The sequence below is a fragment of the Elephantulus edwardii genome, unplaced genomic scaffold (genome assembly GCF_000299155.1).
Source record: "Elephantulus edwardii isolate Elephantulus edwardi_28Jun2011 unplaced genomic scaffold, EleEdw1.0 scaffold00028, whole genome shotgun sequence".
NCBI lineage: Eukaryota > Metazoa > Chordata > Mammalia > Macroscelidea > Macroscelididae > Elephantulus > Elephantulus edwardii.
The window spans coordinates 1,234,277-1,247,308 of record NW_006399778.1 but is presented as its reverse complement, the minus strand read 5'-3'; the positions used below and the strand labels follow the sequence as shown (position 1 = coordinate 1,247,308).

Below are 13,032 nucleotides of genomic sequence, written 5' to 3'. Positions count from 1 at the left end.
AGTGTGTTGACTGTTTATATCACCCAGGAACTCCACATAACATTTCCTAAGTACTTATGTTCCAGGCACAGTTTTAAGCTATTTTAAGTTCTCAAAAACATCCTTAATAGTAATTATACTCATTGTATATAGATGAAGAAACAGAGATCCAGTGGCTAATGCCCCTGGTCACAGAGTTAGGAAGTGGTAAGAGTCAGAAATTAAACTCCCAGGATGGTCCTATAGATTGCTTTTTTACTTGATCACAGCCCAGGCCTTGGAATAAAAAAAACCTTACTTCAAACTTGAATGACTATAATTAAGAACCTATTCATAATGTTGAGAAAGTAAAACTAAAAGCATTAAGATTTTACTTCACCGTCATCCACAATTTTAAAATGTTGGTGAAATTTGAGGAAATAGAAATTGTAATAGCTATTTCAGAAGTCATTTCAGAAGGTACCCCTTGTGACCTAGGAATGCTGCTCCTGCATATACGTCCCTGAGAACCACTCCCACTGGTCCACAGGGCAACACCTGAAGAATCACCTCACAGCACAGTTTTCTGAGGAGGGAGTTGAAGGCAATCCAAATATCCATCATCAAGGAAATAAAGCCAAAATACATTGACATCAAATTGATGCCAACTCCGTAGATGCAGACAATGGAGGCAGACATTAGTGCCACAGAACTGGATTTATACACACTGGTTAACAAACTCTAACAATGCTGAAAGGAAGAAAAAAAAAAAAAGAATGAAGCCCATAGCCCAACTTGTAAATTATGTAAATTTAAGATATACTCACACACAAGTTAACTCTATACATTTTAGAAGGAATCACAGGAAATGAGACAGTTTGCTGCTGTCAAGTTGATTCTGACTCATGATGTTTCCTTGTGTTACCGACAAGAAATTGCTCCAAAGGATTTTCTTAACTGTTAACCTTAGATCTCCAGGACTTTTGCCTGAAGCTTGAGCTGCCAACATTCAGGTTAGTAGTTTGGCAAACCACTTGTAGTAAGTCAAGGATATTTATATATTTGACTTTGACTTACATGTACAACAGTGAGGGTGGCAATGAAGATGCACACACACTCAAATGAATGTATGCGAAGCATTTTGCACAGTAGGGAGGAAGGAAATAGTTTTAATCTCACTTCTGTTACGTTGTGTGATCTTTCGATTAACAACCAAACCCACAAAGGAATGCACTTTTTTTTTAAAAAAAAAGTTTTTGTGTGTGTGTGTGTGAGTGTACCGTCAAATCAGATCTGACTGGTACAGGAGGAGATTGTCCTTCCTTTTCCCCGGCAGAACATCTGGTGGATTCGAACCGTGTGCCTCTGGGATTGTAGTTGCAGCTCCTTGCCACTAGGCCACCAGAGCTCCCCTAGGAAAGCACTTTTGATCCACTACCTGCTTCACAGGCCAAAAAGGCAATCTCCAGTGCAATTCAGTGCCTCTGAAAATCCACCGGAGGGTCGTCTATGAGTCGGTTCTGACTCGACGGTACACAACAGCAACAAAAGTGCAATATCAAAAGTAAAAAACCCAAAGGAGCAATGATTTTAATTTCAGCCAGCATCTGTGAAGATTTGAGCCAAAGACACCTGCCTTTTCACTGGGGCTGCTCCTGACTCAGGCTTGTGCAGTTTTCCTAAACATACTAGAGATCCCTACAGTAGTTTTCTAGTTCAAGGTCCAGAACTGGATTGGAAAGGTAGGAGTAGGGTTTCTTTCCTTAAAATGCACAGAGAAGAAAACTAGAATCTCTGATCACACCTGTCTCCAAGCTCTGCACTCTAGCTTCTTTTAGATTGGAATAGAAGGTTGATGATGGACAGTTTGAGACTACAAAGTTGCTAAAATGTTGAAGTCCAGGAATGTGCCTTCAGAACGACGTAAAGAGAGGTCACCACTCCTTACAATCCTTTTTCCTCAGATACCCGCCGGCCAAGGATAAGCCTTAGCCTTTGGAAATCTGCAGAGCAGACTCATTCGCTCAGACGTTAAAAATAGTACTTAAAACCGGCTTCCACGTACGACCAACATTGGTCGTACGGGTCTTACTGTGCGCGTGCGCGTGCGCACAGGCTCCTGGGATGCCGCCTCTCCCTTCCTAGTCTTCAATTTCCCGGCGTGCTTCAGGCCCGCCAAATGGGAGGGGGAAACGCAAGATGGCGGCAGCCGCGAACTCCGGCTCTAATCTCCCGCTGTTCGACTGTCCGACTTGGTGAGTGCTCGGGCGGGCAGAGTTGAGTTGTTCTGTACTAAACAGGGCTGGGCTGAAAAGGCAGCCTATTTCTTGTGGCGAACCGAGTGGCTAAGAGACCATGGGATTGGATGAAGGAGCCCTGCTCGCCACGCCGGCCGGGCGGCGTGTGGAGGAACTGAGTGCCTAGAGTCCAGGCCCAGGAATTGAGGAGTCCTAGGGTTAGCGGTCCTAGTTCGCTTCCTCAGGCAGCCTCGTAGATGGTCAGCCAGGACGCGGGGGCGCAGAAGGCCTCGACCCCGGACTTACTTCAACTCCTGACTGAGTGCCTGCTGCTCTTGAAGAGCATCGAACCTGCCCCTCAGCAGCCTGTCCTGAGCGCGCACGAGCGAGCCTGCTGACCCCGGTTCACACTCAGAGCCCCGCATCACTCTCGTAGCTGCAGCCCTGTGCGGTGCTTGCCTTTCTCCTGCAGACTGGGAGCTCCCTGAGGTCAGGGACAGCTCTGACCTACCCCAGTGTTCCTAGCGCCCAGCCGAAGCCAGGCACAAGAGAACATCAATAACCTTGGAATGAATTTCATTCATTCCTTCACAAGTTCTTGGGAATAATTTAGATTTGGAGTAGAATTTCAGGATAAACTGTTTTGCAAGGACACGCACCCAAATTAGAGCTCTTGCTGCTGTAGCTCTTAGCACGGTGTGGTGTAGTTTGTGTGACACGTCCCTGACTCAATGTTGAGATTCTCAAGGACAGACACCGAGGCATCTTTGTCTTTCCAGTTCCTAGGCCTGGGCTAAGTACATGGTGGTGGTGGTGGTGGTTGTTATTGTTAAGTGCTGTAGAGTCGTAGGCGACTCAGCGACCCGATGAAAGAAAGTTCTCGACAAGGCACATGGTAGGAGTTGACTCAGTGCCCTTTGGATGTGATGTTTTTTCCCTTGGGCCACTGCCATAGTTTGCACAGCATCGTGAGATGATTATGGTGCATCTTCAATTAGGTTAGGCAAGGTTACATTTTTTCACATGTAAATATAGGAGGACTCAGGCCAAGGTTGTTTATTCTTAAACTTCACAGAAGTAAACCCAAGGAAGCAGCTGAATATTTGTGCCTTGGCACTTTTATGGTATCCACTTTGCTCCTTGTCTGTCCATTTTGGTTCCTCACTGCATTGATACTGAACAGAACAGCAAATTTATAGGCAGCAGACGACTGTTCTAGATAGCATTTCTTCAGCATCTGAACTAAGGGTTTGTTGGTTTGGTTGTTTGTGTACATCAAATCAGATCTGACTGAGATTGCCCCTCCTTCTTCAGCAGAACATCTGGTGGATTCGAACCACTCACCTCTGGGATGTAGTGCCCCTTCTTGCCACTAGGCCACCAGGGCTGCCATCTGAACTTTGTTGATGCTTTTATATATATTTGCCTCTTGAGTGATCTGGCTGTAGGAGTATAGTGAAAAGTTCCCTTGATCGTGGCATTGTAGAAAGCCTGTTCATTAACAGATATCTCTTTGTTTGATTTTTTGAAAATTTTTTTCTTTTAGAGATATCTCTTATTCTTGTTTGATAACCTGGTTTTATGAATATGAAGCTAGTGGGTTTTGTCTGAAGAATTCAGGTCAATACTCCGCTGATTCTGTGATGAGACTGGTTATGATCAGCCTAAACCATCAATTTATTAACCCATTTCTGTCAAGTAGATTCTGATTCATAGTGATACTATGGGACAAAAGTAAGATTGTCTCGTAATGTTTCCAAGTTGCTAGAGAAGCAGATTGTCATATCTTTCCTGGCTAGTAGGTTTCAACTGTCAACCTTATAGTTAAGAGCTTAACACAGTGCTGCTCCCTTCAGGGTAGCTACCCAGTATTAAAATACAAGTTTCTTGGTTAAGATCTAAATACAAATCCACTAAAATCCATTTTAGAGCAGTGGAATCACTGGAGAAATATCAAATGTAGAAAGGATCTGTAATAACAGTGAAGTAGATGACATTTCTGCTTGAACACGAACTAAATATAGACTGTGGGAGAGCTGTGATGTAGAATGAGATGGTTGTAAATAGCATTTATGAACTCGTCCTAAAAATGCCTTTTTTTTTTTAAATTCTTATTTTTTTCAGGGCAGGTAAACCTCCACCTGGTTTACATCTGGATGTTGTGAAAGGAGACAAACTAATTGAGGTATGGGAAATGCATGTCTTCCCTTTTCTCCCCACTATTCTCAAGATTTCTACCAGTGACTCACTTTCCACCCCCTCTCCTGTGCTTTGTTTTCCACCAATGCTACTTTGGTTCATCTTGAATTTTTTTTTTCTCTATTAAAAGCACATGATGATATAACACATTCAACCTCCTATCTCCCACACTTATTTGTTGTGACTTCTCTTCCAGATGGAGGGTTTTAATAGGTCATGGGCTTGTGGGCTTCAGTAAAACTGGAAGCATTATAACTTGCACAGTCCTGCTCTCTGAGACTACAGTGGATTGTGTGGCAGATGCATCACATGCAGTAATTGGAGAAGATGAATGAGTTTAACTACTAAGTTAATTTTATGAGAACCAGGCCTGAAGTTTTTAAAGTAATGTAGTGAACTAATTCATTTGCTCAAATAAAAGAAAGTGAATAATGGTGAAATATATTCATTCATTCAGAACTTTTAATGAGTACTTGCTACATGCCAAACATTAGGCTAGCCATAGGAACTGTAACCATGAACAAAACAAACAGGTTCTTGGCCTCAGCAAAATAATGTAATGAGAAAGAGTAAACACTCCCCAAAATTTGCATAGTTATAATTAAAATAAGTACTGTAGAGGAAAAGTTTAGAGGCATCCTATTTTTTTAGGTTAATTAGATTATTTGGTTAATTAGATTGGGTAAATTTTTTAAATCCTTGTAGTACAATTTATCTGCAAGGAGATAAAGAATAAGCTCATGGAGTCATGAATTTTCATATCTTGGACCAATTTTCTATTTGTTTAGCTAGATACAATTATTGAATGTAGGGGGTTTTTTTGCTTTGTTATAGACAATAAAAAGAATGTCTTCCATAGTTGCTGGCTTCAGTTGTCAATAAAACTTAAGGATACACTGTCACTTTCAGGATCTGCTAGAGGGACTTAAGTGTTTTTGCAAAGTATTAAGGCATGAGTTTAATAAATACCGCCATTGTTATCAACTTCTCATGCTCTCAGCCAGTTTTTTTGAGCTCCCTTGTCATTTATTCTTCGGTTTTGATTATAGATAGTCCCCTGATTATGAACAATTCTGATCCTAAGTTTGTCTTTTAAGTCAGATTTGTACTATGTTAGAACAAGTGTGGTTCATATCTAATATCAGTTAAATGTTTTTAGTATATAGTGAACCTTTTTATGTATAAAAAATTAATGATACACTTCTAGATATGCTAACATCTTTAATACAATAATGCAATAATAATAATGTTTTAATGTGTAAAATTGCACCCATTAGCTACTACTAATTATTCTGTGTATCTCAGATTTTTAATGTACATGTAATGGGCTTAATGAAATTTGATTAATAACTACAGATTATACTATACTTAAATTGGCTAATTTTTTTAATTGCTATTTTAGGGAAAGTTTACAGAAAATTTGGATTTCCATTTATTCCTTGTTACTCATTTTCCTCCCTACTCTCTGCCACAGTTTGCTTTTCTCTTAAAAAGGTTTTTTCAGGGGCTCTTAGTGACCTGGTGGCAAGAAGTTGCACTGCAATTCCAGAGGTGTGCAGTTCAAATCCACCAGATGCTCTGCTGGAGAAGGAGGGACAATCTCCTCCTGTACCAGTCAGATCCGATTTGATTGTACACACACAAAAAAATAATAAAAATATTTTTAAAAGTTCTTTCATTGTTGCATAATTTCCTCCCCCACACCCTCCCCAGTCCACTTTGCTGTGCATTTCTTATTATGGACTATTAGCATGCAAATAATACCTAATCACATAATTTCCCTAAGTTCTTTCCTAGTTTCTCCCCAATCCTCATGTCCTGTTTTACAACAGTGGCATTATGCAGTATTTGTCCTTTTTTGACTGAGATATTTCACTCAGCATAATGTCCTCCAGGGTCGTTCCTTTTGTATGATATTTTATGTGTTCCTTGTTTTTCAGTGCTGCGTAGTATTCCATTGTGTGACTATACCACAGCATAGTATCCCATTGTGTGACTATACCACAGCATAGTATTCCATTGTGTGACTATACCACAGCTTCTCTATCCATTTGTTGGTGGGCACTTGGGTTGCTTTCATCTCTTTGTTATTGTGAACAGTGCAGCAACAAACATGGGTGTGCAAAATTGGCTATTTTTAACCCCAGGAGTGCCTATATAAAAACATCAAGATTGTTCAAGGAAGTTGTTAAATTTAAGAGTCTATTTTCTGCAGACACAAAATTATATATATATATATTTTTTTTTTTTTTTTTGCTAAATAGCATAACACTTGAAGATGTAGGAATCTTTTGGTTCTATACAGACAAGAAGGCTTAGCTTTATTGGTAACTTCACATACCTTTGTGAAATAATTTACATTTTTAAAATAATTTATGTTTTTCAAAGAACTCTACTTGCCAAAAACTCCTCTGATAATGTTCCCATTACCTAGTTATGTTCTGTGTCTGATGGATTGAATTATATCCCCCCAAAAAATATGTGTTATAATCCTAACATCTATCCCTGTGGTAGAAGTGCTGGTTATATGTTACACTGGAAGGTCATTAGTTCAAATCCACTAAGGGAGAAAGCGCCATTTCCCCTCATAAATGTTTGCAGCTTAGAAACCAGATAGAGGGTCCCTCTGAGTCAGGACAGTGAATATGCTCATGGTTAAGAACCCTTATGGCACTTAACCATTATGTAGGTTAGGAACCCTTTCAGCACTTTAGGTTAACACTGTCAGTAACCAGGCTACTAACCAAAAAGATAGAGGTTCAAACACACAGCTGCTTATCAAGAGAATGATGAGGCAGTGTCTTTGTATAAAGTTATGGTGAATCAGTATCGTCCAGTATAGATTTACAGCCTCAGAAACCCTGTGGAGCAGCAGTTCTTTTTTGTCTAACTCTAAGAACTGGGTAAGTCCATGGTTATTCAATTTAGGAATGGGTGGTTTTTGTTATGTTAATGAGAAAATTAGCTCTGGTGGCCTACTGAGTAAGAAGTTGTGCTGCCAAACCAAAGGCAGATAGTTTGAGTCCACTAGCTAAGCAGTCTCTGAAAACTGCTCTGGAGGTTCAGTTATGAGAGACAGTGAATCAATTAATGTAGAATGTTTCTTGAGTTAAATATCTAAAAGGGCCTTCATCCAGAGCCAGAGAAAACCTTCCTCTAGAATAAGTAGCTTGAATTCAAATTTCTAATCTCTTACCTATGAGAAAATAAATTTGTTTCTAAAGTCTCCCACTTGTGGTATTTCTTTTATAGTTGTTGTTGTTGTTATATGCTGTTTAGTCATCGGTGACCCATAGCGACTCTATATACAGCAGTTCTGAACCCTGCCTTGTCCTGAGCCAGTCTCACTAATTCTGACACACCAACCCCCATTGTCCCTCCCCCCCCCAGTCATTGTATCAGTCCATCTCATCCAGGATCTTTCTCTCCTGTGCTGTCCTTCCACCCTTCTAAGCATGATGTCTTTCTCCAAGGACTAGTCTCTCTTGGCCACATGCCTAAAGTATGTGAGGTGAAGCTTCAAAATCCTAGCCTCCAAGGAGAAACTAGGTTTCATCTTTTCCAAGGCAGACCTATTTGTTTTCTTGGCAGTCCATGGTATGTTCAAGATTCCTCCAGCACCACAATTCAAAGGTATCAATTATTCTGTCATCCTTAGTCATTGTCCAGCACTCTGAAGCATAACAAGTACTTGCAAAGACCATGGCTTGGATTAGGCGTACCTTAGTCTCTAGATTGATATCCTTGCTTTCCAGCACTCTGGAGAGGTCCCTGACAGCAGATTTTCCCAGTGCAATTAATCTTTTCATTTCCTGACTGCTGGTGTTAAGAGTGTTGATTGTGGAGCCTAGCAAGCTGTACTTGTTAACAATCTCAGTCTCTTCTCCATCTAGCATGGTGCTGCCAATTGACCCAGTGATGAGAATTTTTGTCTTCTTGATATTAAGCTTCAGTCTGTAGTGCTAGGTAAATAAGACAAGTGCTCTTAGATGTTCTGGGTTGCCATCCAGTTGTTAAAATTGTTAGACATCGTTCTACTATTCTTGAGAGGAACAGAACTAAGATGAGCTTATGTTTAGGGGTTTAGGCAGCACTTGATACTAACCGAGCTATCTACGTCCTAGCCTTTTGTCAAAGGCTTGTGATGTGTTGTGATAGCTGGGTTTAAGAAGTGCAATATTAAAACAAAAGCCATGAGTCTTTTTAGCCCAGTGTGTAAAGACACACTCTGAGTTATAACTCAGAGGCACAACTGGATAGTGGTACTAGCCATAGCTAGACAAAAAAATGAAAGCTTGTGTAGTCATGAGAAGATTGTGTTCATTTTTGTACCATTGTGTTAATTTATTCATGTGGACAAATAAATACATTGTCAAAAATTAGCACATTTCTTTGATTCTAGATATACTATATCCCCTTTGCATGCTCTGGTGGGTTAGGAATTGGACTGCTAACACAAAAGCAAGTGGTTCAAATCCACCATCTGCTCCTCAGGAGAAAGATGTGCAGTCTCTTCCTGTATAGCCTCTTAAAATCTACTGGAGGATCAGCTCTGAGTCTGTTGCAGTGACTCAATGCCAATGAGTTTTTAAGTTTTTTGCACAGGGGTGGGTGTGTGTGTGTTTGAGAGTTTAGTAGTGAGTGTGTGTATTTAATTTAAGAGCTCTTTTCTTCCCTTCAAAACACCTAAATCTGTGATACCTTTGGCACCTATAATCATGGAAATTTAGTCAATATGACTATACTAGATCCCAAAGATCGGAGATCTTACATATTACCTTCCTTGAGATACAAACAAGGTCACTGTAAATAGCAAATTTAAATTTTGAAGGACATAATCAGTGTGCCTAATAATATGAATGAAAAATACAGTAGGATTTAGTCTGTATCATTTACAGAGAGCAAAATGTTTCATTTCAAGAATCTTAATTCCAAAAGTGTCATTTTTAACCTAAGACTTAAAATTTGGGTTAAGGCAGCCATGGAAGAAACTGATTGAGGTGTCAGGCCACTGTTAAATTCTGGTACTCCACAGCAGTGTGGCCCTGAGACCAGCTCTTCTAGTGCATATGGGCCCTGTTAGAAGAGGGTTTCCCAAAGGTGACCCACATATCCAGGCTAGCTTGAACTAATTAATTAAGCCTTAAGGCTAAACTCAAAAGAAACTGGGTAAGTGATTATTTAAAGGAAAATTAAGAGTGTGACCCACAGTGCTTGCTCACTCCTTAAAATATTCTCTGCCATATGGTACATCTTTTGATGTACGTAGGATGAAGAAAATACATAATGTAGTGCTTTTAGATTCTGATGTCAGATAGACTTGAATTTCTAATCCAGGTCAAAAATTGTGTGATTATGAATGTGCTACTTAATTTCATTGTGCTTCAATTTTATTAAATACCTACTGACTTTATAGGGTGATTATTAATGAAAACTCATTGCACAATGTATACCTAAGTCGTCATCCATGAATCTGTTTGCATGTGCTATATTTCTGGTTTTATACGGGGCATATGGAAACAGAGAACTCTGGTTTGAGTGATTTAGCAGAAATGAAATACAAGTCTCTTGATTGCTAGCCTGGTACCATACTAATTTGATGATTATTTTTTGCTCAGCTTTTGCTGCTTCTCTCAGAGATTTTAGAAGTTTAATTCAAGTATAACCTATTGCTTTTTTTGTTAACTTTCTGTTTTAAGGAGAAATGACATAATCTGGATGAAAGTTATTCTTCAGAGTTGTCAGGTTATAGACTGTTAAGAAAGAGGTATTAGTAGTAATTCATTTAGACTCAGCCATTCTGTGGCAGAGACTTTACTAATCCAGGATTGTTGTTAGGTGCCATCGAGTCAGCTACGACTCATAGCCTCCTTATGACCTGCAGGTCTATACCTTGCTTTGTCCTGTGCCTTCTTCATCATCTCTTCTTATACTTGGACACATTGTTAGAGATACTGTATCAGCCCATCTTGAGAGTCCTCTTTCACTGACCCTCCACCTTTTCAAGCATGTTGTCTTTTTCCAAAACTAGCCCCTCCTAACAGTATGCCCAAAGTATGTGAAATGAAGTTTCATGATCCTTGCCTCTAAGGAGCACCCTGGTTGTACTTTCTCAAAGACATATTTGTTTATTCTTTTGATAGTCCGTAAGATATTCAATATTTTCCTCCAACACCACAACTCAAAGCCATTGATTCTTCTATTATCTTCATTCATTATTCAACTTTCAGGTGGTATTTGAAAAGACTTTGTCTTTAAACTGACATTATCATTGCTCCTTAGAACTTTGCAGAGGTTCTCAACAACGGATTTCCCCAATGTGATATGTCTATTGATTTCTTAACTGCTGGTACCAAGGGCGTTGGGGTATTTTTTTGGCTGCAAGCTAAAAGATTTGAACCATCCAGCTGTTCTACAGGAAAAAAATTTAGTGAGGATTTTTGTTTTCTTGATGTTAAGATTTAATCTGTATGGAAGGCTATAATCTGATTTTTTTTTTTTCAGTAAGTGCTTCAGGTCTTCTTTGCTTTGAGTGAGCAAGATTGTGTCATCTGCCTAATGCAAGTTGTTGATGAATTTTCCACTGAACCTGGTGTCACATTCTTCATAAAGTCCAACTTCCCAAATGATTTGTTCAGCATACAGATTGAACAAATGCAAAGAAAGGATAGAGCCTTGATGCACATCTTTCTTGATTTTAAACCATGCAATGGTGAATGTTTTGTTCAGAGAACACAGTTAAGTTTCCTGGAATTACCATTCTCAATGTTAACCATAATTTGTTGTGATCTGCACAGTCAGATGCCTCTGCATAATCAATAAAATAGAAATAAACATCCTTCTTTCTGGTATTCTCTGCTTTCAGCCAAGATCTTTCTGACATCAGCAATGATATAGCTGGTGCTATGGCACCTTCTAAATCCTGCATGAATTTCTGGCTGTTGATAAACTGTTGTAGCCATTTTTAAAAAATCTTCCCAAGATTTTACTTGCATGTGATACTAATGAAATTATTCTGTAATTTTCAATTCTGTTGTATCACCTTTTTTTGAGAAGGGGAAAAAATTTGGAGGTAGCTGCCTTTCAAATTTCTTGGTACAGCCTGATGAGTAGACCCAGGGCTGCATCTGTTAGAATATGTCGGTTGATATTCTATCAGTTCCTTGGGCCTTATTTTTTGCTAATGCCTTCAGTGCAACTTGAACATTTTCCTTCATCACCATTGATTCTTGATCATATGCCACTTCCTGACGTGGTTTCACGTCACTCACTTCTTTTTTAGCACAGTAACTATGTACTTCCATCTTGTAATAAATCCTGGATCATTAGAGATTTTTGCCCATAGCATCCTTTAGTATTGCACCTCGCAACTTGAGTTTGTTTTTTCAGTTCTTTCATCTTGAGAAATGCCATGCATGTTCTTCCCTTCTTATTTTCTGACACCAGCTCTTTGCACATTTTATTGTACTTTGCTTTATCTTCTTGAGCTGCTCTTTGGGTTTTATTTTTAAATTTTTTTTATTCATTGTTTCACATTTTCTCCCCTCCAGCCCACCCTGCAATGTATCCCTTATTCCACATTGCTATCATATAATATTAATTGTATATTCCTTTCAGACAGTTCTTCTCTCCATCTTTTCTATTGCCGTGTTCATTATCTATTCACTCTTTTCCCATTCTTTCCCTAAACCCCCATCTGTCCTATTTAATAACAGTAGTCTTATGCTGTGTCTGTCCTTTTGTGACTGAGAAATTTTACTCAGCATAATGCCCTCCAGACTCCCCTCTGTTGTATAATATTTTATGAGTTCATTGTTTTTCAATGCTGTGTAATATTCCATTGTACACTGTACATAAGAACCAATTCAAGGTGGATCAGGGACCTAGAAGTAAAACCAAAGACTATAAAATTCATCAAAGAAAAGCTAGGAAGAACTCTAGAAGCCCTAATCCCACAGCATGAACAGTCTTCCAAGCATAATGAAAAATCTGTAGGCAGGAGAGAATAAATGAATGGGACCTTCTAAGAATCAAATCCCATAAAAAAAAATTCCCATAAAATGCACATTAAAAAACTTCTCGAGTTACCATTTGGAATCTTATTTCTTTTATTTTGCCACTTCCCCCTTTGTTTTCTCAACATTCTAATGCCGTTTTCAGAGTCTATTTTTTTTTTAAAATTTCTTTATTTTTCATTTCAGTGAACATCTACAGATATTTTGAAATTCCATTCATTCATTGTTGCACCCCTCTCCTTCAAACACAAAAGAAAAACTCCCTCATTGGTACGCAATCCCCCCCACACATCCCCCAAACCCCCAAATATAATCCACTCTGCAACCCTCATTCCGTACTCTTACGATAAACATAATGCCCTAAAATATAAAGTATTCTCTCCCCCAAAGACTTCAATGTCATAAACATATTTCATCCAGTTTTTCTCAGTCTTACCCCCATCCCGATGAGAGTGGGGAAGCTATTCCAGAAAGGGAACAACAGACTTCCTCCTTCATTATTTAGGTTCTCCTGAGGCCCTCCCCACGTGTATCAGTGTGCGCTTCCTCCCTCCCCACCCACATGAGCGTTGGAGTGTGCATGCACCCTCTATGCATTTACTCTTGTTTCTGCCCAATCTTCT

The 13,032-nt window shown here is 39.3% G+C and overlaps 1 protein-coding gene across 2 annotated transcripts in view; it reads left to right on the top strand.

Moving 5' to 3' along the window:
* The first annotated feature begins 2,135 nt into the window (after positions 1 to 2,135).
* Positions 2,136 to 13,032, top strand: part of PPP1R8 (protein phosphatase 1, regulatory subunit 8) — a 28,431-nt gene continuing 17,534 nt past the window's right edge. The window contains exons 1-2 of one of the 2 annotated variants that reach the window (XM_006883453.1): positions 2,136 to 2,213; positions 4,320 to 4,380. Coding sequence is in view for 1 of the 2 variants with exons in the window: in XM_006883452.1 (XP_006883514.1) it covers positions 2,158 to 2,213; positions 4,320 to 4,380 (117 nt within the window). In the remaining variant the exon portion in view is untranslated. The remainder of the gene's footprint in view (positions 2,214 to 4,319; positions 4,381 to 13,032) is intronic. The other variant, XM_006883452.1, reaches the window with a different exon arrangement.